The sequence below is a fragment of the Bufo gargarizans genome, chromosome 5 (assembly GCF_014858855.1).
Source record: "Bufo gargarizans isolate SCDJY-AF-19 chromosome 5, ASM1485885v1, whole genome shotgun sequence".
NCBI lineage: Eukaryota > Metazoa > Chordata > Amphibia > Anura > Bufonidae > Bufo > Bufo gargarizans.
Genome location: NC_058084.1, coordinates 83268207 through 83293248, shown reverse-complemented (window position 1 = coordinate 83293248; position 25042 = coordinate 83268207). Strand labels below are relative to the sequence as shown.

General features: G+C 44.3%; 1 protein-coding gene across 4 annotated transcripts in view; it reads right to left on the bottom strand.

The window, feature by feature from the left end:
* Positions 1–15122: 15122 nt before the first annotated feature.
* LOC122937943 (protein-L-isoaspartate(D-aspartate) O-methyltransferase-like) overlaps positions 15123–25042 on the bottom strand; it is a 27660-nt gene continuing 17740 nt past the window's right edge. For all 4 annotated transcript variants that reach the window (XM_044293153.1, XM_044293155.1, XM_044293154.1 and 1 more), the window contains exons 5-9: positions 21477–21581; positions 20860–20980; positions 19367–19452; positions 18179–18348; positions 15123–16443 (exon numbers count right to left, since the gene is read on the bottom strand). In XM_044293153.1, the coding sequence (XP_044149088.1) occupies positions 16431–16443; positions 18179–18348; positions 19367–19452; positions 20860–20980; positions 21477–21581 (495 nt within the window). In that variant the 3' untranslated portion in view covers positions 15123–16430. The remainder of the gene's footprint in view (positions 16444–18178; positions 18349–19366; positions 19453–20859; positions 20981–21476; positions 21582–25042) is intronic.

The window sequence follows — 25042 nt, the reverse complement described above, 5'->3', positions numbered from 1 at the left end:
CGCCGGGAACCTGCGCATGCGTCTGGGAGCCGAGACGCGCCTGCGCAATGCGATGGTAGGGAAAAATTACGTCCCAGTGCGCAAGCGCCGAGGGTAAGCATGAATATCCATGCCAAAAGCACTTTTAACCCTTTGCAGGAGCTATTCTCATATTGGTTCTTGACTGATTGTCCTCCTATATATAGGTTCTATTATATAGGGGGTCTGTCTGCACAGTATATGGGGGGGTCTGTCTGCACATGACCACGTGGTGGGCGGCGCCTGGTGATGACGTCACACCGCCCACTTCCTGACATCATGTGTATTGTGAGAGCTCCTTCTCGCCAGTAATAATAGTAATAGGAGGGTATTGAGCTGTCTCAGGGTACTTTCACACTAGCAGTAATATTTTCCGGTACTGATATCCGTCATAGGGTCTCAATACCGAAAAAAAAAACTTCAGTTTTGTCCTCATTCATTGTCAATGGAGTGCTCCAAAATGCGTTCCGTTCTCATACCGGATGCTGCGGTTTGCTTTACCTCCTGCCCACTATGCAAGTCAATAGGGAATGGATCCGTTTTCTCTGACACAATAGAAAACGGATCCGTCCCCCATTGACTTTCAGTGGAGTTCACGCCGGATCCGTCTTGGCTATGTTACAGATAATACAACCGGATCCATCCTGAACCAATGCCGATGGTTGTATTCTCAGTAGCGGAAACGTTTTGCTGAACCCTGATGGATCCAATAAAACCACAGGTGTGAAAGTAGCCTTACAAGTAAATCAGAGAGGACGCCCCTGCATAACGGAAACAGGACGGATCCGTTATGCAGCCCATTTTATTATAATGGAATGCTTTATGGTCCGTGGTAACGGAATCCATAACGCAATTCACCTTTTACTACCAAACAAAATGTGAACGAATTTCAAAATATGAGATTCGCTCATCTCTCGTGATGATGCCCATGATGTTTATATTTTTTTAGTATTTATTTATTTTTTCTTCTAAGGAAAAGAGGCAATTTAGGCTACTTTCACACTTGCGTTCGGTACGGATCCGTCTGGTATCTGCACAGACGGATCCGCACCTATAATGCAAACTCTCGGAGCATAAAAGCTTTTTCAAATCTGAGTTTTTACATTGTGAAAACTCAGATCCGACAGTATATTCTAACACAGAGGCGTTCCCATAGTGATGGGGACACTTCAAGTTAGAATATACTAAGAACTGTGGACATGACTGCCCCCTGCTGCCTGGCAGCACCCGATCTCTTACAGGGGGCCGTGATCAGCACAATTAACCCCTCAGGTGCCGCACCTGAGGGGTTAATTGTGCGTATCACAGCCCCCTGTAAGAGATCAGGTGCTTTCAGGCAGCAGGGGGCAGTCTTGTACACAGTCTGTGCAAATGCAATGCACCGCACAGACCTTTCACTTACCAGTAGGAGAAGCGCCCGGCCGGTCACAGGCAAGTATAATGCTTCTAAAATTGCTAAGTAACCATGGCAGCCAGAACTGCAGTAGCGTCCTGGCTGCCATGGTTACCGATCGGAGCCCCAGCGATTAAACTGGGACTCCAATCGGAACTCTCCGCTGCCACCAATGATGGGGGAGGGGGTGATTTTAATTAGGGGGGGGGGGGGAGAGGTGGGGCCGCACTGGCCACCAATAAATTTAATACTGGGGAGGGAGGGGGGTCTGCCCCTGCTGCCTGGCAGCACCTGATCTCTTACAGGGGGCTATGATACGCACAATTAACCCCTCAGGTGCTGCCAGGCAGCAGGGGGCAGTTATGTACACAGTTCTTCTTAGAATATACTAACTTGAAGCATCTCCATCACTATGGGAACGCCTCTGTGTTAGAATATACTGTCGGATCTGAGTTTTCACGATCTAACTCAAATCCGATGGTATATTCTATCATAGAGGCGTTCCCATGGTGATGGGGCGCTTCAAGTTAAAATATACCATCGGATCGGAGAAAATTCCGATCCGATGGTATATTAATAGGGACTCCTGACTTTACATTGAAAGTCAATGGGGGACGGATCCGTTTGCAATTGCAACATATTGTGTCAACGTCAAACGGATCCGTCCCCATTGACTTGCATTTTAAGTCAGGACGGATCCGCTTGGCTCCGCACGGCCAGGCGGTCACCCGAATGCTGCAAGCTGCGTTCAGGTGTCCGCCTGCTGAGCGGAGGCGAAACGGAGCCAAACTGATGCATTCTGAGTGGATCCGCATCCACTCATAATGCATTAGGGCTGGACGGATCTGTTTGGGGCCGCTTGTGAGAGCCTTCAAAACGGAACTCGCAAGCGGAGCCCCGAACATAAATGTGAAAGTAGCCTTAGACTTTTATATTTTTTACAGGTCGGGCGGCTCACCTGTCCGCTCTCATCTATCCGGTTTACCCAGTCAGAGGAAAAAAGAATATATTGATTTGGTAAAGACCGGCACTCTCTATTTGGAAGCACTCGGCGGTATAATAGGAGCTTTAATGTACAAAGAGCAATAAACCAGATTAAAACAACTATATGTATAAAAACCCCAAAAGATTTTTTTTTTTTTTTTTTTTTTTTTTTATAAAAGTCACCTCAAGTTCACACACTACGTCTAATTCATAAAACACCTAAAGCTTCTAGAATCAGATAAGGCCTCTTTCACACTTGCGTTGTCCGGATCCGGCGTGTACTCCACTTGCCGGAATTACACGCCGGATCCGGAAAAACGCAAGTGTACTGAAAGCATTTGAAGACGGATCCGTCTTCAAAATGCTTTCAGTGTTACTATGGCAGCCAGGACGCTATTAAAGTCCTGGTTGCCATAGTAGGAGCGGGGGAGCGGTATACTTACAGTCCGTGCGGCTCCCGGGGCGCTCCAGAGTTTCGTCAGAGCGCCCCATGCGCATGGATGACGTGCCATGCGATCACGTCATCCATGTGCGTGGGGCGCCCTGACGTCACTCTGGAGCGCCCCGGGAGCCGCAGAGACGGTAAGTATACTGCTCCCCCGCTCCCCACTACACTTTACCATGGCTGCCAGGACTTTAGCGTCCCGGCAGCCATGGTAACCATTCAGAAAAAGCTAAACGTCGGATCCGGCAATGCGCCGAAACAACGTTTAGCTTAAGGCCGGATCCGGATCAATGCCTTTCAATGGGCATTAATTCCGGAACCGGCCTTGCGGCAAGTCTTCAGGATTTTTGGCAGGAGCAAAAAGCGCAGCATGCTGCAGTATTTTCTCCGGCCAAAAAACGTTCCGGTCCGGAACTGAAGACATCCTGATGCATCCTGAACGGATTTCACTCCATTCAGAATGCATTAGGATAAAACTGATCAGGATTCTTCCGGCATAGAGCCCTGACGACGGAACTCTATGCCGGAAGAAAAGAACGCAGGTGTGAAAGAGCCCTAAAAAGTACATATCAGGAAAGCACTGCAGTCGTAGCAGGGATACTGCTTCAAAACCAGTCCCATAATAGTCAGGAGATATTTGCAAACATATGTTGCAACAATGTAATGAATCTGTACATCCAGAGCAGGGGTTCAACATTCCTGATAATCTCTTCATAGAGTGCTAATTAATCCCGGTGTCTCATGGAACACAATACATGGATCAGAAGTTGTCCAATATGTACAGTCAGGTCCATAAATATTGGGACACTGACACAATTTTAACATTTTTGGCTCTATACACCACCACAATGGATGTGAAATGAAACAAACAAGATGTGCTTTACCTGCAGACTGTCGGCTTTAATTTGAGGGTATTTACAGCCAAATCAGGTGAACGGTGCAGGAATTATAACAGTTTGCATATGTGCCTCCAACTTGTTAAGGGACCAAAAGTAATGGGACAATTGGCTTCTCAGCTGTTCCATGGCCAGGTGTGTGTTATTCCCTCATTATCCCAATTACCATGAGCAGATAAAAGGTCCAGAGGTCATTTCCAGTATGCTATTTGCATTTGCAATCTGTTGCTGTCAACTCTCAAGATGAGATCCAAAGAGCTGTCACTATCAGTGAAGCAAGCCATCATTAGGCTGAAAAACACAACAAACCCATCAGAGAGATAGCAAAAACATTAGGTGTGGCCAAAACAACTGTTTGGAACATTCTTAAAAAGAAGGAACGCACCGGTGAGCTCAGCAACACCGGAAGACCACGAAAAAAATCTGTGGTGGATGACCATAGAATTCTTCCCCTGGTGAAGAAAACACCCTTCACAACAGTTGGCCAGATCAAGAACACTCTCCAGGAGGTAGGTGTATGTGTGTCAAAGTCAACAATGAAGAGAAGACTTCACCAGAGTGAATACAGAGGGTTCACCACAAGATGTAAACCATTGGTGAGCCTCAAAAACAGGAAGGCCAGATTAGAGTTTGCCAAACGACATCTAAAAAAGCCTTCACAGTTCTGGAACAACATCCTATGGACAGATGAGACCAAGATCAACTTGTACCAGAGTGATGGGAAGAGAAGAGTATGGAGAAGGAAAGGAGCTGCTCATGATCCTAAGCATACCACCTCATCAGTGAAGCATGGTGGTGGCAGTGTCATGGCGTGGGCATGTATGGCTGCCAATGGAGCTAGTTCTCTTGTATGTATTGATGATGTGACTGCTGACAAAAGCAGCAGGATGAATTCTGAAGTGTTTCGGGCAATATTATCTGCTCATATTCAGCCAAATGCTTCAGAACTCATTGGACAGCACTTCACAGTGCGGATGGACAATGACCCAAAGCATACTGCAAAAGCAACCAAAGAGTTTTTTTTAAGGGAAATAAGTGGAATGTTATGCAATGGCCAAGTCAATCACCTGACCTGAATCCGGTTGAGCTGCATTTCACTTGCTGAAGACAAAACTGAAGGGAAAATGCCCCAAGAACAAGCAGGAACTGAAGACAATTGCAGTAGAGGCCTTGCAGAGCATCACCAGGGATGAAACCCAGCATCTGGTGATGTCTATGCGATCCAGACTTCAAGCTGTAATTGACTGCAAAGGATTTGCAACCAAGTATTAAAAAGTGAAAGTTTGATTTATGATTATTATTCTGTCCCATTACTTTTGGTCCCTTAACAAGTGGGAGGCACATATGCAAACTTTTGTGATTCCTGCACCGTTCACCTGATTTGGATGTAAATGCCCTCAAATTAAAGCGGAAAGTCTGCAGGTAAAGCATATCTTGTTCGTTATATTTCAAATACATTGTGGTGGTGTATAGAGCCAAAAATGTTAGAATTGTGTCGATGTCCCAATATTTATGGACCAGACTATCTATATTCACAAAAACATAATCAAGTGTTGTTGCACTGTGCAAATAAGGTGGGGGGGGGGGGGGGGTTAGTTGTGGGCTTGCACTTGATTAATACTTATGGGTCAATTAGGGTTGTCGTGTCAATACTATATCCTAATATGTCTGAACTGTTTGAGACACTGTAAACATGATGTGCATTGTGTTGGTTTTTGGATAAAACTCAATAAAAAGATATGTGTTTTTTTAAAGTGTTCCAGACTTATTACCACAAAGTGACACATGGCAGATGTGGAAAATAGGCCGGTCACGAAGGTGAAAAACGGCTTGGTCTCTAAAGGGTTAAAACACGCCTAGTACCTGCACAGGATATGAACTCTGCTTTATGGAGTGTTATGAACTTCAACCACACAAAGAGAATTGAATTTTCGAAAGATTTTTTTTATTTTAAGTAAAATAAAAAAAAATTAAATGCTGCTGGACTTACAAAACCCTAACAAAATTGCTTGTACTGTGATTAGAGTGTTCCATTCAGATTCATTAAACCAGCAGATGCAGATGTGTATAGTACATACTGTGCACCTATTGACAATCAAGCACAAGTGGTATTGAGATCCGCATCTCCTGATGAGCTGTGAACACGCTGTAATAAGCGGCTGCTAAAATCTAGGCTAGCAAGACATTACGTCACCCGTGAGGACCAGCAGGGGGTTCTAGCTCACCTCTGGTTCTTAATGTTATAAGACTTGAGGTGGATGCATTTCTTAGGATGTTGTGTTAACACTTTTGTAGCTTTTCTATGTCAGGTTGTAAACCGCTTGCCGCCACGCTAACGCCGAAAGGCGTCATTGCGGCAGCTCTCCCAGGTCACACTAACGCCGATTGGCGTCATCTCACGTGAGCCGAGATTTCCTGTGAACGCGCGCGTTCACAGGAACGGAAGGTAAGAGACAGGATCTCCAGCCTGCCAGCGGCGATCGTTCGCTGGCAGGCTGGAGATGCGATTTTTTTTAACCCCTAACAGGTATATTAGACGCTGTTTTGATAACAGCGTCTAATATACCTGCTACCTGGTCCTCTGGTGGTCTCTTGTTTGGATCGACCACCAGAGGACACAGGCAGCTCAGTAAAGTACCAGAACACTACACTACACCCCCTGTAAGGCTCCATTCAGACATTTTTTTTGGCACAAGTTAGCGGAAATATTTTTTTTCTTACAAAGTCTCATATTCCACTAACTTGTGTCAAAAAAAAAAAAAAACTCACATGAACTCACCATATCCCTCACGGAATCCAAATGCGTAACATTTTTTAGCCATTTATATTCCAGACTTCTTCTCACGCTTTAGGGCCCCTAAAATGCCAGGGCAGTATAAATACCCCACATGTGACCCCATTTCGGAAAGAAGACACCCAAAGGTATTCCGTGAGGGGCATATTGAGTCCATGAAAGATTGACATTTTTGTCCCAAGTTAGCAGAAAGGGAGACTTTGTGAGAAAAAAAATAAAAATTGCCGCTAACTTGAGCCAAAAAATAAAATTTCTATGAACTCGCCATGCCCCTCATTGAATACCTTGGGGTGTCTTCTTTCCAAAATGGGGTCACATGTGGGGTATTTAGGGGCCCGAAAGCGTGAGAAGTCTGGGATCCAAATGTCAAAAAATGCCCTCCTAAAAAGAATTTGGGCCCCTTTGCGCATCTAGGCTGCAAAAAAGTGTCACACATGTGGTATCGCCGTACTCAGGAGAAGTTGGGGAATGTGTTTTGGGGTGTCATTTTACAAGATAAATATCTTGGTCAAATGCCAACTTTGTATAAAAAAAAAAAATGGGAAAAGTTGTCTTTTGACGAGATATTTCTCTCACCCAGCATGGGTATATGTAAAATGACACCCCAAAACACATTGCCCAACTTCTCCTGAGTACAGCGATACCAGATGTGTGACACTTTATTGCAGCCAAGGTGGGCAAAGGGGCCCAAATTCCAAAGAGCACCTTTCGGATTTCACAGGTCATTTTTTACAGATTTTGATTTCAAACTACTTCTCACGCATTTGGGCCCCTAAAATGCCAGGGCAGTATAACTACCCCACAAGTGACCCCATTTTGGAAAGAAGACACCCCAAGGTATTCCGTGAGGGGCATGGCGGGTTCATGGAAGTTTGTTTTTTGTCACAATTTAGTGGAATATGAGACTTTGTAAGAAAAAAAAAAAAAAAATCATAATTTTCCGCTAACTTGTGACAAAAAATAAAAAGTTCTATGAACTCACTATGCCCATCAGCGAATACCTTAGGGTGTCTACTTTCCAAAATGGGGTAACTTGTGGGGTGTTTGTACTGTCTGGGCATTGTAGAACCTCAGGAAACATGACAGGTGCTCAGAAAGTCAGAGCTGTTTCAAAAAGCGGAAATTCACATTTTTGTACCATAGTTTGTAAACGCTATAACTTTTACCCAAAGATATGTTGAACAATAAATTTAGCGAAAAATTTATATATGGATGTAGTTTTTTTTGCAAAATTTTACAACTGAAAGTGAAAAATGTCATTTTTTTGCAAAAAAATCGTTAAATTTCGATTAATAACAAAAAAAGTAAAAATGTCAGCAGCAATGAAATACCACCAAATGAAAGCTCTATTAGTGAGAAGAAAAGGAGGTAAAATTCATTTGGGTGGTAAGTTGCATGACCGAGCAATAAACCGCTAAAGTTGTGGAGTGCCGATTTGTAAAAAAAAGTGCCTGGTCACTAGGGGGGTATAAACCTGTGGTCCTTAAGTGGTTAAAAGGAAATCTGTCACCAGGATAATCGCTATTGCAGTGAAGCCGTGGCCTAATAGCCCCTAGTACCTTAGACGTTTATATCCTCGGAAAAGCCAGTTTATTTGGTAAATCGTGTGCGGTAATGAAAGAGCTATGGAGAGGCATGCGAGCAGGGGCTCTGTGGTTACAGGATAGTTCCAGTGTTTAAAGCATGTGCTATGAGGTACCGCGCTATGCTCTATGACTGGCCATATTGTATCGGAGAGATGTAGACGGGCGGTCAATTGACTTCACGGCGGCCAGGAGCTACGCAATCTTCACAATGAAATAGGTTATTGCAGGCATGCTCAACCTGAGGCCCTCCAGCTGTTGCAAAACTACAACTCCCATCATTCTCAGACAGCCTACAGCAGGGCATGGTGGGAGTTGTAGTTTTACAACAGCTGGAGGGCCACAGGTTGAGCATCCTTGGGTTATTGGAATTAGGATTGTTTCAATACTAAAATTTTGATTCAATGAAATAGAATAGTGCAGCGCTCACCTGTTGCGAGCACGAACACATTACTACGAACTTGTAACAAAATTGATGGGGAAAAAAAATCCAGCTCTTTTAACCCCTTCCTTTGACTGTTATGTCATGGGAACCACTGAGTTCCCGCAATTTTACGTAATAGTACGTCATGGTGATCGCGCGGGCGTCGGAGAGGTACGCGTGCGATCACTACAGGGGCCCGGCAGTCCGTGGTAGCCGGGCCCCTGCTGTATCCGCCGGCATCGCTGTGAAAGCCGATGCCAGCGGATTAACCCCTTCTACTATGGCGCGGTCCGCGCCATAGTAGAGGTTTGTGTCAGGTGAACGATCGCATCGAGTCCCCGCACTGGTGTGGCGGGTACCCGATTCGACACAAGGCAGCCCGATGCCGTGCAGAGGCTGCCCAATGCCTTGCACAGCATCAGGACCCGCCTTCTACGGGAGCCGAGGAAATCCAGCCTCAGGCCCGGTCTCCTAGGCAACCTGTTAGTTAATACAGATGTATTTTAATGCATTGCAGAGGGGATCAGACCCCCAAAAGTGAATGTCATAAATAAAGTAAAGTTTAAAAAAAAAGAAAAAAAGAAAAGGGGGTTTTAATAAAATTAACCACCTCCCGTCCGCCCATAGACTAAACGTCCGGGAGGTGGTTCTCCATTTCTGAATGGACGTTCCAGAACGTCCATTCAGAAACTGCAGCTGCACGCTAATCATGCAGCTTCTGATCGGGTTGCCCGCTGTCAGTGACAGCAGGGCAACCCTTAGAGAAGGCAGGGACAGTGCCCAGGTGTCCCTGCCTTCTAGATCACGGTATACACATGCGCTTCCTGTTCCGGAGAGTGCAGGAGCTGTGAGGTCTTCTACAGACCTCGATCAGCCCTGCACTGAGGCTGTACAGCCTTTCTGGGGGGTGCATTTCTCCTGTAACTGGGGCTACTATGTCAGCCCCAGTTACAAGAGAAATCAACAGTGAAAAATAAAAGAAAAAAGGTGAAGTAAATGTCCCCCAGAGGTCTTGTATGACCTCATGGGTGCCGAAAAGTGTAAAAAAATAAAAATAAAGTATTAAAATAAAAGGTTTCACATTTAAAAAAGAATTATTCTCCAAGTAAGGAATAAAAAAAGAAAGTTAAAAATAGAAAAAATAAAATAGACATATTTGGTATTGCCGCATCCGTGACGGTCGGCTCTATAAATATATCACATAATCGACCCAGTCCAATAAACACCATAAAAAAATATATATATTATAACTGTCAAAACAAGACATTTTTGTCACCTTACATCACAAAAAGTGTAACACCAAGTGATCAAAAAGGCGTATGTCCCACAAATTGGTACCAATAAAACAGTCACCTCATCCCGCAAAAAATGAGCTCCTACATAAGAAAATCTCAAAAACACACAATACTATAGCTCTCAGAACATGGACACATTAAAACAATTTTTTTGTTTCAAAAATGCTATTGTGTAAAACTTTAATAAAGAAAAATTATACATATTAGCCATAAAAATGTCACTTGACCAAACCCCTCAGGTGAACGCTGTAAAAATAAATAAAAACTCTGCTAAAACAACCAATTTTTTGGTCACCTTGCCGCATAAAGTGTTATAGTGAATGATATAAAAAAAAAAAATCATATGTACCCAAAAATAGTACCAATAAAACTGGCACCTTATCCCCTAGTTTTCAATATGGGATCACTTCTTGGGAGTTTCTACTGTAAGGGTGCATCAGGGGGGCTTCAAATGGGACATGGCATTTAAAAACCATGTGGAGTTCCTTTACTTCTGCTCCCTGCCGTGCGCCCTTACATCAGTTTACGACCACATGTGGGGTGTTTCTGTAAACCGCAGAATCTGGGTAATAAATATTGCATTTTGTTTGGCTGTTAACCCTCAATGTTGGATTAAAATGGAAAATCTGCCCAAAAAGTGAAATTTAAAATTTTTATCTCCATTTTCCTTTAATTCTTGTGGAACACCTAAAGGGTTAACAAAGTTTATAAAATCGGTTTTAAGTAACTTGAGGGGTGTAGTTTCTACAATGGGGTCATTTATGGGGGTATCCACTATGTAAGCCCCACAAAGTGACTTCAGACCTGAACCGGTCCTTAAAAAGTGGGTTTTGGCAATTTTCTTAAAAATTTGAAGAATTGCTTCTAAACTTCTTAGCCTTCTAACGTCCTAAAAAAATAAAATGACATTTCCAAAATGATGCCAATGTAAAGTAGACATATGGGGAATGTCAAGTAATAAATATTTTATGAGGCATCACTTTCTGTTTTAAAAGCAGAGAAATAGAAATTTAGAAAATTGCGAATTTTTCAAAATTTCTGGTAAATTTGGGATTTTTTTTCATAAATAAAAGGTGAAATATATTGACTCGAATTTATGACTATCATGAAGTAGAATGTGTCACGATAAAACAATCTCTGAATGACTTGGATAAGTAAAAGCGTTACAAAGTTATTACCACATAAAGTGAGATATGTCAGATTTGCAAAATTAGGCCTGGTCAGGAAGGGGGCAAATGGCAAAAAAAAAAAAAGCCCCTTTCCCTTTATTTTATAATAAAAAACAAAAAGCCATTTTTGTCACATTACATCACAAAAATTGCAACAGCAAGTGATCAAAAAGGCACATGCCCCCCAAAATAGTACCAATCAGACTGTCACCTCATCCCGCAAAAAATGAGACCCTACCTGAGAATCTGTCAAAAAATAAAAAAGCTATGGCTCTCCGATTGAGACACTAAATATCATTATTTTGGTTTCAAAAATGCTATTATTGTGTAAAACTTAAATAAATAAGAAAAAGTCGACATATTAGGTATTGCCACGTGCGTAACAATCTGCTCTATAAAAGTCACATGACCTAATCCCTCAGGTAAACGCTGTAAAAAAAAAAAAAAAAAAAGGTGCCAAAAAAACATTTTTTTTTGTAACCTTGCCTTACAAAAACGTAATATAGAGCAATAAAAAAAAATCATATGTACCCAAAAATGGTACCAATAAAACTGGCACCTTATCCCGTAGTTTCCAAAATGTGGTCACTTTTTTGAGTTTCTACTCTAGGGGTGCATCAGCGGGGCTTCAAATGGGACATGGTGTCAAAAAACCGGTCCAGCAAAATCTGCCTTCCAAAAACCGTATGGCATTCTTTTCCTTCTGCGCCCTGCCGTGTGCCCGTACAGCTGTTTACAACCTGAACTGGTCCTTGGAAAAGTAGATTTTTGAAAATTGCAGGATCAAATCCTGTCTTATTTAAACCTGCTGGAATGTATGTACTAAGTTGGAACATCCAGAAAGCCTCCCCGAGGTGGAGACCATCGGAGGAAGCTCCAAACAGAGGCTTTCTGGATGCATTCCAGCAGGTTTAAATAAGAGACAGGATTTGATCCTGCAATATAACCGATTACATGTCTGCAGCCGAATATTGCATTGAAGATTTACCTTGATTTCATCTTATTAGACTGTGAACGTTTTTAAAGAAAGATTATTGTGTTCCGATTTTATCAAGCAGTTTATAGTCATGTGACATCCAAACCACTACGGACTGGTGTGGGAGGAGTATATAAGTAACTGCTTGATATATGTTACTCATGTCATGATTAAGGACCGAAACATGAGGGTCCGAAATGCGTAGATTGTATTCTTGGGTATGAGGATTGGAAAGTTTTTACCACTCAATAAAGTGTCTCCTGTTTAAAAGAGATGGATTTTTTCATCGATTGTTACAAAATTTTGATTCGGTTTCGATACCATAAAATAGTATTGTGATACTAGATACCACGCGAAAAAAAAGCAGCGTGCATTCCGCATTTTATGGAACGTCCGGCCCATAATAGAACAGTCCGATTCTATTTTTGGGGTTAAAAAAAAAAAAAAAAAGTCGAATCACGCTTTTTTTTTCTCCCCCCCCCCGTAACAGCGCTCATAGGAGAAGTTTTTGATATTTTAATAGTTTGGACTTTTCGGATGTGGCAATATGTTTATTTATTGTTTATATATTTTATATGTAAAATTGGGAAAGGGGGCGATTTATACTTAATATTTTGATGTTTTCTGTTTAATTATTTTTTTTTTTTTTTACTATTTCCCCCTTAGGGGCTATAACCTGGATCTTTTCATCCCTTGTCCTATTCACCCTGATAGAGCTGTATTAGGGTGACTAGGACCTCACACTCTCCCTGCTGCCCTGTACATAGTACACACAGCAGCAGGGAGATTACCATGGCAGCCAGGGCTTCAGTATCATCCTGGCTGCCATGGTAACCGATCGGAGCCCCAGGATTACACTACTGGGGCTCCGATCAGAACTGCCACTGTACCACCAATAAGGAGGGGATGGGACCCTGTGGCCACTGCCACCAATGATTTTAATACTGGGGAGGGCACTGTGCCAACAATGATAATACAATTAACATTTAATACAGGAGGCGGGTGGGCACCTGAGGGGTTACCTGCCGCTAATCGCAGCTCCCCCCCCCCCTCTTCTCATTAGTGGCACAGGGGGAGGGAGAGACCGCTTCCTTCTCCCCTGTGCTGCTGAGGGAACACTGAGCGCGTTGAGAGCAGTGCGCTCATTGTTCTCTGATACTAGACTGCGCAGTAGCGAAGCCTAGTATCGAAAAAATGCAAATCCTGGTATCGCGGTCGATACCAGACAAAAGTATCAATTGGGCATTAAAAATTCGATACCTGAAACAACCCTAATTGCAATGGGTAAAAATGTCTACTCTATCGAATTGTGTATGGATGAAAACACCAACTGTGTGCAAACAGTCTAAAACTGAGCTTTTTGGCCATCATAGGAACGCCGTCTGTGGCGCAGATCCAACACTTCCCATTAACCCAAGAGCACCATTCCCACTGCGAAGCATGGTGGTGCCAGTGTTCTGCTGTGGGGATGCTCATCAGTAGGGACTGGAAAACTAGTCGGGATTGAAGAAAACATGGATGGCAGGGAAAATAGGGCAATTCTTGAGAAGAACCAGAGATTTCACCTTCCAACAGGACAATGACCCGGTCATCAGTGTCCGACTGGTGGGGTCCGACGCCCAGGACCCCCCTGCCGACCAGCTGTTTGAGAAGGCTCCGGCACAAGCCGTTGTGTCATGAAACATATCCAACATTTTTCAAACCAGCACCTGGATCGGAATACTTTTGTAAGTGCATGTAATGAAACATTTAGCATAGCCACCGAGTTATGCAATAAAACATATCTGTACAGCGCCTCCTGTTTATCCTTTCCCTTACGTTCTGTTCGACGCTGCGGCAGTGACCGGGAGACAGAATGTCACCAGGCACTGGGTATTATTCTACATACACAAAACAAATGTGAACACGTAGCTGCAGCCTTTGAATGGTACCATTTTTGGCATAACTTATTGCAGGCCTCAATCTTGAGATGTTCCTCATGTATTAATATCAAGCACTAATACATTGCCATCAACAATAATCGCGATAAAATAAAATGACACCTTTTACATGTATTTAATGTAGTTTATGGACATTAAATTCATTCAGCAGTCCGACATATGGATATGAGAAAAGTCAGCCAGAGTTACGTGATGTGATTATTACATTTTAATAGCAATATTTCACTATTTGAAAAGACAAACATGACAATCGGTGTCCTATCAGAGAAAAACATCATTTACAATCTCCATTACTCCTGAAAATTCACACACGATGCATTGAATATCCCTATGTGACACACAGCGGACCGGACTGCAGCCGGAACAAGTCAAAAAAACTGTACTTCCATTTTACCAGTTTCCTGTAAGTGCGATATTGGGAACAACTGGGATTCAAGCCGCAGATTTAAAGATGGGAAAAATAGATCTGTCTTTTTATCAAAATAAATGCAAATTTATCTGATTTTATAAGGTCTGCTTTTAGCGATAGAGCTCCAAATTCCTGGCTTCTCTAAGTTAAAGGGGTTGTGTCACTTTTAACACAAGGCACTTACTAATGTACTGCGATTCTCCATATTGCCTCCTTTGCTGGCTGGATTCATTTTACCATTGCATTATACTCTGCTCGTTTCCATAGTTATGACCACCCTCAGCGGTGGTCATGCTTGCACACTATAGGAAAAAGCACTGGCCTATGTCCAGTGCTATGGTCCCGGCCACCAGCGCTTTTTCCTATAGTGTACAAGCACGACCACCGCTGATGGATTGCAGGGTGGTCGTAACCATGGAAACAAGCAGAGTATAATATGATGGCAAGAATGAATCCAGCCAGCAAAGGAGGCAATATCGAGAATCACAATACATTAGTAAGAGTCTTGTAGCAACTTCCTCTACATAATAAAGGCCATTTACTGAAGTGAGACAACCCCTTTAAAAAGGGTCACTAACTTTTCACAAAACTTCTGCTATGTCATAGATAGGGATAAGTGAAGTGATCTTCAGATCCTAGATCCGAAATTGCTTTGTTGAAAACCTCGGATTAATGCTGTATGGAGATCCGTCTCCGTACAACCTCTGATGTAAGACTTCGATGAATAACTTTAGTAGCTTATTTTTAAACTGCAAAACCATTTTAAAACTTGGATCTGAACTCAGCTTCGAGATACCAAACGGAACTGAAGCAGAGTTCGGATCCAAGTGTTAATATGGTTTTGCAGTTTAAAAATCAAATACCGAAGTTATTCATTGAAGTCTTGCAAGACTTCGGGAATAACGGACTTCCCCCTCATCGGAGGCCGTACATTTTAATGCTGTACAGAGACAGATCTCTGTACAGCATTAATCCAAAGTTTTGAGCAAAGCAACTTCGGATCTAGGATCCGAAGCTCGCTTCGCTCATCCCTAGTCATAGAGACATATGAAAAGTTGTGATGGGGGGGGGGGGTTTGAGTGCCGAGACCCCCACTGATCTCTAGAATGAGAGGAGAGAAGAGAGAGAGTAGATCACGTTCTCTCTCCTCGCTGCAGGAGAAGTCTATAGGGACATCTCTATTCCATCCTCCACAGCGAGGAGAAAGAGGGCTATGCAAGCATTTCTATCGTCTAAGGATTGGTGAAGGTCCCGGCCCTCAGACCCCCACAAAACACAACTTTTCACAGGTCTCTATGACATATGAAACTATTTGTGAACAGTTAGTGACCCTTTAAACACTAAACGTCTCTCTGCCCCCAGGTGTCACTATGTGGATCTTACCAAGTAACTGAGCCGTATAAAATCTGTATCCACAAGCTGCTCACGGGGTGATGGCAGGTACTTAGAATTTCATCACATACCTAATGGTTAAGCAAAGAGAAGCTGGTGCTCTGTATGTACATAGTTTATGAAACTGATCAGAACTACATTTTGATCCTATTTAAATAAGAAATACAATAAGTAGACGTGAAACATACACATGCACAGTACACCATGATTTGGTTAGGATTGTGTAGGACAATTTCTTAAAGGGAAGTTCCAGCCACACATTTGGCTGAAGGTGGTTTAAATGCGACTGTGGGAGAAGCAGCCAGGACGGTCTGGATGCATAAAATTCTGGCATAAATCACAGCCAAATGGATAAAAAAAAAAAACTACATAAAAAGGTGCAAAAAAATAAATAAAAAGTGACAACCTCTTTAACTACAGCCGTTGTCAGCTCCCTCCCCCTCTAACAGCAGCGCGGAGGCCAGGAAGCTATACTCAGTTACATACGGCCTCCTAATCCCATGTTACTACCTATCCTCGTGGCATCCATATATAAATATTGGTAAGCATTCATAAAGCTTTGACTGAAGCCAATATGGTAAATTTATAGCCCAACACCATTCTTATCCTCAACAAAGCTGCCTTCTGATGAACATCTCAGCAACATCATGGAAACCATCTTGGGTAACCAACTGTTCTGCACCGTGTTGTCTCCTGCTGAGCCAGACGCGTTTCACAGATCATCCCTATGGAAAAGGGCAAACATGTTTTAGGATGCCTGGTGTAACTTCATTTTTACATGAAACAATTATTTTAATTACTATGTAGGACAATGTAGACTGTGGAAGGAGTAAGGAGAACATCAGGCCTTTGGGATTGCCCCATGTCAAAATCCCTGACACAGGAGGAACCTGAGAAATAAAGGAGAAACTGGCTAATTTATCAAGACTGGATCTACTTCATCCACAAAGGAGATTGTGTTTTGAAATGAGTGATCAAGGCAACATTCGGGATCTATAGACTCTCAAAAGATTTCTTCAGGCAGGAACTAAATCTTTGCTTGGAAAACTAATAGCTGGTATACATCATCTTTAAAAGGTGTTATCCAATTATCTACACAGGATAGGTGATAAATATAGGATTGCAGGAGGTCCAAATGCTGGGACCACCCATGATCCTGAGAACAGAGGGTCTCCGGGTCCCCTCTCTGAATGGAGCACGATCCATTGCCCTGTCTGCATCAGTCCCATCGAAGTGAATGGAGCAGTGAACTGAGATGTCTACTATTGCTCCATTCAGAGAGCAGACCCCTTATTCTTGGGATCACTAGTGGTCCCAGTGGTTGGACCCTTCGTGATCAAATATTAAAAAGGGTTTTCCGAGATCTTTTTATTACCAATAAACTATTCTGAGGATAGGTCATCAGTATCTGACCGACACCCAGGACCCCTCTGATCAGCTGTTTGAGAAGGCACCAGTGCTCGCAGTAGTGCCGTTGCCTTCTCACAGCTCACCAAGCACAGTGCCGTACATTGTATAGCAGCTGTGCTTGATATTGCAGCTCAGGCCTTTTCACTTCTATAGGACTTGCGCCTAGGCCACGTGACCGATGAACGTGTCGTCACGTGGCCTAGGCAAAGTTACTGCAATCTCCAGTGCCCTCTCAAACAACTGATCAGCCTGGATCCCTGGTGTCAGACCCCCACTGATCAGAGGAAGGCCCTTTAATCGCCTATCTTGTGGACAGGTGATAGTTTGTGTGGGATAACCCTTTTAAGAAGAGGACCAATAACTTACAGAATTACGTTAAACTCACATGGCTGAAATACAGCTAAACTGTTAGGAAGAAAATTTTATGTGATAGCGTTTGAAAGAGCACATTAAAATGAAAAAAAGTCAATAGTGAAAAGTTGCTATAGTAGAAATGACAGTAAATGTTTGTAACTGCACTTTTTGCATTTATGACTTGGAGGAGGTTAATGACTTGCTTGACGAATATGTTTTTCAAAAATATACGTCCTTAAAAAGAGAATTGGTCTTCAGGAAATACAGTGCCTTGTAGGGCTAGCTCAGCTGAATGTAAGGATATCTTTCCCTTTCTTCATTCTGGAGAAGAGGTACTTTTAATTCCATATGCAAATGAGCAGTTAAGTGCACAGAGGGTGGGCCCAAGCACCCCCATCTCCTTCTTGACCAAGACCAGGTTCCTGCAGAGTCATCTCACTGGCCCTGAAGTAGGGGGAGGAGCTGGCAGAGGAAGCAGGAGGAGCAAGTGTGCACAGAGCGGCTTGGACCCGCGATCGGCGCACTTAATTGCTCATTTGCATATGGATTAAAAGTCCTTTTTCTCCAGAATGAAGTAACCGATCACAAAGTGAAAGGTATCATTACATTCAGCGGAGCTTCTGCCTGGTGTAACAGTGAATTTCCTGGTGACCGACTCCCTTTAAGCTATCGATAAAAATCTCAAGTTGCTCTTACTTTGGCCACTGCCTTTTTTTGTCGGTCAGTGGAACATACATCACACCCATTAAGCGAACTTTTGTGATAATCCCAGCGCTATCTTTATCGTACTGCTCAAGAACCTGACTTCCACCTTCCGGTCCCACAGGTAGGATCAGTCTTCCTCCTGGCTTTAACTGATTCAGCAGCTGCTCGAGATAAAAGAATATAAACAGTAAATGGCAACAAAAAAAAAAAAAAAAAAATATAAAAAAAAAAAAAACCACAACTTTAGACCTAATTTTCTGTGGCCGACATTCAGTTCCATCATATCCTATATATACTGCCCATCTTCTTTCAGAGGACCAGAAGACCATTTTAAATGCAAGTTAGGGTGGTCTTGTGCTTGATATAGATAATATTTATATCTCATCCAGCACTGAGGGGATTGCATGTTGATAGGCCCTTGGGGCCTGAATTTTATTAATTTTTTCAAAAATATTAAAATTCAAAATCACCCCCCTTTCCCCAGAATAAAACACACACACACACACACACACACACACACACACACAGCATTACCATATCCCAAAATGCCTCTACTATTAAAATAGAAAAACATTTATCCAATACGGCGAATGGTGTAACCAAAAAATAAAAAAAATGTCTGATTCTATTTTTTCATACTTTTATCTCCCCCCCCCCCCCAAGAACATTTTAAAAAAAGTGATCAAAATGGTATCAATAAAATCTACAGATGTTCCTGCAAAAATTGAGCCCCCAGACAGATCTGTAGACAAAATGAGAAAGTTATGGTGGTCAGAAGAAAAAAGAAAAAAAAAAAAAAGTTTTTTTTCACTATTAAAACACAAGACAAACTATACAAATGTGGTATTGCTGTAATCCCAAATACCAAACAAAGTTAAGGGTCATTCCGGGACAACACCAGGCGCGGCACACTGGGTGCTTTGATTGGGCTGCACACTAATTCCACGATTGGTCTGATGACTGGGCCATCTCATTCGTCGGCCAGCTACACTCACTTATTAGTAGAGAAACTGGCAAATATAACCAAGGGCAATATAGAGCTTTGGCACATATACCATTAATCCCAACACAATAGAGTTGGGTGCATCAGTTGTGCATGGTGGGAAAGGGTGTCCATCACTAACATAGGAAGCATGGACATTATTGGATCTTCACTTTTGACACCCACAATGTACTTACTTCCTGTGGTACTGTTGCAGCTGCTGCCCCAACATGGATTGCATCATAAGGGCCTTCCTCAGGATACCCAAGCCTGCCGTCACCGACTGCAAATGTAGAGAATGGAAACTTTTAAAGGGTTCTGCCGTTTACAAATTGATTTCTATTTTCTCAGAGTACCCAAAACACTGCATAATTTTGCCCCATATACCCGCTTTTCATGCTAGCACTTTCATTCCCAGGTTTGCAGCATTAGTTCATCTGGACAGGATGTTTACAAGCAGAACTTCCTGATTGCATCAGTTTCCATGCATTGCTCTGCAATGTTCCTCAGGGCTTACTCCACCGGCCACACTGTTGCAGTCGTCTCGCACCCTACACCTCCGCTCTCCATGTTAGCAAGGCAGAGAAACATTACAGAGCAAAGCATGCTGGGTTGGATAGAAAACCCAACAGGAAGTTCTGCTTGTAAGCATCCTGCAAGAATGAAGTTTAATGTTTTGTCCATACTGAACTATCTATTACTCTGGTCACATTACTAGAATACCAGCAAACACTCCAATGACAGCGAGATATTGGAGAATATATACACTATTTATGGATGTGAACTTTTAGTAGCATAAGAAGAAAAGATTTATTAGAGCGCTAATTTGTTATATGGTTTATAGTATTGATTGATTCTTTGCTTTAGTGTAACTGGTCATTATACCAGTTACCAGTCTTCTATGCGAGATTTAAGTGTGACTATTAGGGCCCAGTGTGGTACACTACTACTGCGCAGATATACTATTAGGATTGCTTATATGACATTGGTATTTCATTAGGTGTAAATATCTATGATTTTATTCTTGTGTTTTAATTATACACCATTTATATTTGATTACTAGAGAGCCAGTAATTACAGCGGGATGTTTAACCCGCCTTAACACTCACAGCACTGCCAATGCCCAATTAATGTATGAATATGTATATTTACATAAGTAATGATCAGATGTGTTTTCATGTGTAAATTTACCTTTCCTGCAGGGCCACCTATAGGTAAATCCATCCCTCTGTAGCTCTCTAATATTTAATCATTACAAGAATGGGAAGAGGGTTTGCAAATCTTCCCATTCTGCTAGACCTACAAAGGGAAGATGACTTACCTGCTTCCCGGCGTTGGCTCCCCGCCTCTTCTATTGCAGGCCTGCGATGGGCTCCATCAATGTCAACATCCAGTTTGACATCGCCGCAGCCAATCACACAGGCTGCAGCGATGTCCAGCTTCCCTTGCATCATGACAAATGGTCACACCATGGAAGGGGAGCCAGACACCGCCATGGCCTGCGAGTGGCTGGGGCAATAAATGTCAAAACGTATGTTCACTTCGAGAGGAGCCCAGGCCTGTAGGAGAAGCTGCAGGGAGCAGGCAAGTCTTCTTCCCTTTACAGCTCTGGCAGAATTTGAAAAAACTCCACAATTCTTGCATAACCCCATTAAAGTGGCTCAGTCGCCCAGCTAAACAACAAACTTACCTACAAACTTTACACGTCCAGTGCTCAGCAGTTCAGGATCATCTTGCTGGACATTTTGAACAGAATCGAGGACCAGTTTTTCAATGTGATCTATGCCCACAACCTTCCCGGTGAGACCTACCTGAGAGCAGTAGAATCGATGTGAGGTCGGTATCGTTTTCATTGTCTGATTCCACAGAATACAGTTATGACGAGTAGCTGACGCCATTGCATAGGAATCTACATAAAATGTTGACTGCCTCGGCATACACTGTCCTAGCTTCTGCTGCCTCTGAGTTACACTATGCACACCCAGAGCAGCTCTATAAAATTCTGCTGGTTGTCCCTGAAACAGACTACTGGTTGCCCTCCAGACAGACGTGGTCCAACAGCCGAAATCCAAAGGACTTTTTATCTGGGCAGATTATCTGATGAGAAACCACTACTGAACAAAATGACCGCAACGCAGCGTAGCTATAATCTGTGATGGTGGCCCCAAACTGAGCCTCCAACGCAGATGGGAACATCTCCTAGAGGCGTTTTCTGGGTTTTATTTGTACAAATCTTACTGGGCCCAACATATACTGGATATCCTGGGCCCAACATTTATATAAGAGAGTATAGGACTGAAGGCTAACCATTCTAGCAAAGCAGGCAGTGAGGTATCCACTGCCTGAGCCGACATCCAAAGCCTTGGCTCCTTCTTGCAGCTTATCTTCCAACAACTCCAGTGCATGTGCATGCTGCAAAACAGAGATATACTGTTAACCTCATGATGTTTTAGTATTACAAAAATATTTAATTATATCACTAAAATAAGTGCTGAGCTCTTCCAACAAGGCTCCCAGTCTGTCGTGTGTCCCGAGACTGATGTGACCCTCAGTATACACTGAGGTCACCACCTGCTTTCAGAGCGGATGGAGAATAAAGCTGGTTGTGGCCAATTCCTAACCAGAATCTACTGCGACTTCTTGAGATGTGCCAACCATCTTATCCAGAAGGTGGCCATACCAGAGCACTAAGTGACTGCTGAGTTGTCCCATATCTCTATCTATACACACACACACACACACACACACATTAGCAGAAAAAGAAAAAAAAAAAAAAAAAGGGATGCCTGGAAAACTTAATGTGATTGAGCTAAGACTGAAACTATGACCCGCTAGTGGTGCTTGTTCAATGATCACAGAACGAGGTGGTTCACCCTTAAAGGGGTTTTCCAGAGTTTAGAGCTGAACCCAGACATATCCCCATTTTCACCCAGGCAGCCCCTCCGATATGAGCATTTCATCCTCCGATGCTCTCCCTTGCCCTTCGCTGTATAGCACAGGGCAAGGGCTTTTTTGTTTACATTTTTTACTGCTAGGCGGAGGCTTCCACCTAGCAGTGCTCCCGGGGATGTCACAGGCACCGATGGGCTGGCTTTAGTGCTGCCCTAGATGTTTTACAAGCTAGGGCAGTGCTAAATCCCGCCCATTAGTGCCGGTGACATCACTGGGCTCACTGCTGGGCGGAAGCCCCACCTAGCATTCCTTATGGAGAGCCTGGTATGTCACCGGATATCCAGAAAAAGCCCGTTCACTGCACGATTGCTCTGAATTCAGACAACTCCTTTAAAGGCTATGTACAGTATACCTTCGGGGATAATTATTAAAAATAATTTTTTCAATTGGTCTTTACTAAAAATATTAGGCGTTCTGTGACAAAGCGCTGTTTGTCTAGCTGTGTGATTGGTAATCTCATAAACCTTATAAGGCCTTTAAATTGCTAAAAGGTCAAAAAACGAGATTTTTGTATAACTTACCAGTAAAATCTCTTTCTCGCTCTTTCCTTGGGGGACACAGAAGACCTTGGGTATAGCTCATCTCCATAGGAGGCGTGACACTAAGTGAAGACTGTTAAGCCCCTCCTCCACAGCTATACCCTCAGCCTGGAGAGAGAGGCTGCCAGTTGCGTGTCCAAGTAGTGAAAAAAGGCAAAGTCCAAAAGTGGAACCAACAAGCCAACTACCCAACGGGTAAAACAACTCGGAAACCGTGTAGAGAAAAACAAAGAATGGGTGGGTGCTGTGTCCCCCAAGGAAAGAGCGAGAAAGAGATTTTACTGGTAAGTTATACAAAAATCTCGTTTTCTCGCCCAGTTTCCTTGGGGGACACAGAAGACCTTGGGACGTTCAAAAGCAGTCCAAAAGGGGGAGGGACCACAGCACCAAGGCGAAGCACCCGAAGGCATCAAGAAACCGCCGCCCGCAGACCAGGCGGCCCAAGGCAGCACCTGCCGAAGCCAGAGTAGGCACCCTGTAGAACGCTGTAAGGCAGACCAGTGACCGCCTCGCACAGACGCATGGCCGAAGCCAAATGCCTCCGGCCCAGGAGGCACCGACAACTCTGGTGAAATGAACGGAGACACCAAAAGCAGAACCCTGCCCTTGGTGCGGTAACCACAGCAATAACCACAGTGAGAAAGCGGAGGAAAGCCACCCCGGAGGCCACCAACCCGTTGCGCGGACCTCCTAGAAAACCAAGTGACCCAACGTCGACAAGAGCCGGAGATCTCCAAGTAAAAACCGCAAGGCCCAAACAACTCCCAAATCTGAAGAAGAGTCCGTTCCCGGGGGTGGAAAGGGGAGGACGAAAGCCTCGTCAAAATGAAAGACAAACACCACCTTCAGAAGGAAGGAAGAGACGGGATGGAGAACAGCCCTGTCCTGAGGAAAGAGAAGGCCCGGAACAAGAAGGGCCGCCACCCAGGCACCCGCCAGAGACACGACGGCTACGGAAACATAACCGTACAGGACAGAAGGAGTAGAGAGCTTCTGTAACGGCTCCAAGGGAAAGACTGGAGTGCCAAGAGCCCAGTATGCAATGCCCAGGGCGGTACCCAGGGGCAGTACAAGGGAACCCCAAAGCCGCTCCATGGAAGAGGGTCCTGACAGGCCCAGAGGGCCGGGGAACGCTGAAAGGGGAAGGACAGCGCCGACACTTGACACTTCAAGCAACAGAGTCCCAGTCCCAGATCTAGGTCGGATCTGGAGAAAGACAGAATCATTAGGAGCGAACACTAGCGAGCACGCAAGAGTCGCCTGGGCAAGCGGGTGAAAACCCAATGCGAACAGGCGCAGACCCGAAACACGGGCAGTACGGTCGGCAAAAACTGGTCCCGTCGGCCCCCGAGCAACGTTGTCCTGTAACCACCCGGAGTGGGGGAGCAGAAGGACAGACGGAAAGGAACCGAAGGGTCCGCCCAGTAACCGCCAGGACAAGACAGGCTAAAGTCCATGTCGATGTAGCCACCACAGGAAGACGTCCTACAGTCCCGGTGTGGGAGATCTAATGACAATCTCGACCGAATGGGGGTTCCTCCCAAGTTACAGCCAGAGTGAACAAGGGAGACAGTACGAGGCCAAGAGGAACATCAGAACCATCCACATGAACAACCAAGCTCTCCCCAGAGGGGAGGGCAGTGAAGGAACCGCCACTGAAGCGCGGCCGGGGCAAAAGCCACACCGGAGGGAGCCGAGCCGAACCGAGCGGGAGCCAAGCAGAGCCGGCGAGAAAAGGCAGTCGAGACAGAGGCCGGCATAACACCCTCCAACCGAAAGGAGGAGTGGGCAACAGGGAAGCCATAGGACAGCTCAAAGGCAGAACCCCGCTCACTGAGACACCCGGTTCACTGCCACGCAAAAGGCGAGTACCCTGAAGAACCCAAGGTGGAGGTCCTACGGACCTGGGTAAGCGAGCACCCAAGAGAAGCTGGGTGACCATCCCGAGAAAAGCGGCCCGAACCCGGTAGCGGACCAGCCTGAAGCGTGGAGGGGGCGCCAAAAGAAAAGACTCATACTGCACGACACCCGAAGAGGAGGAAACAGTAGCAGGCGAGGGAACAGCAGCCCCACCAGAGCCAACGCCGAAAACAAGTGGCACTGCAAACGGCACTCTCGACCCAGTGACCACTTGCGCCGGAAGCGAGTGCACGGGAGAACGAAAGGGCACCTATCAAAGAACCACGAACACTCCCCAGGTGGAAAGGCCAACGGACATGGTGGATGCCGACCAACGGGACCACAATATACAGGCCAAACCAGAGAAACGAGCACCACCCAGCTCGGCGAAGTAGAGAGCAGTAGGGCCCATCTACTATATCTAAGGAATACACCTTTGAATACAATGGCATTCTTTTAATGCTTGTATGACAGCACCCAAGG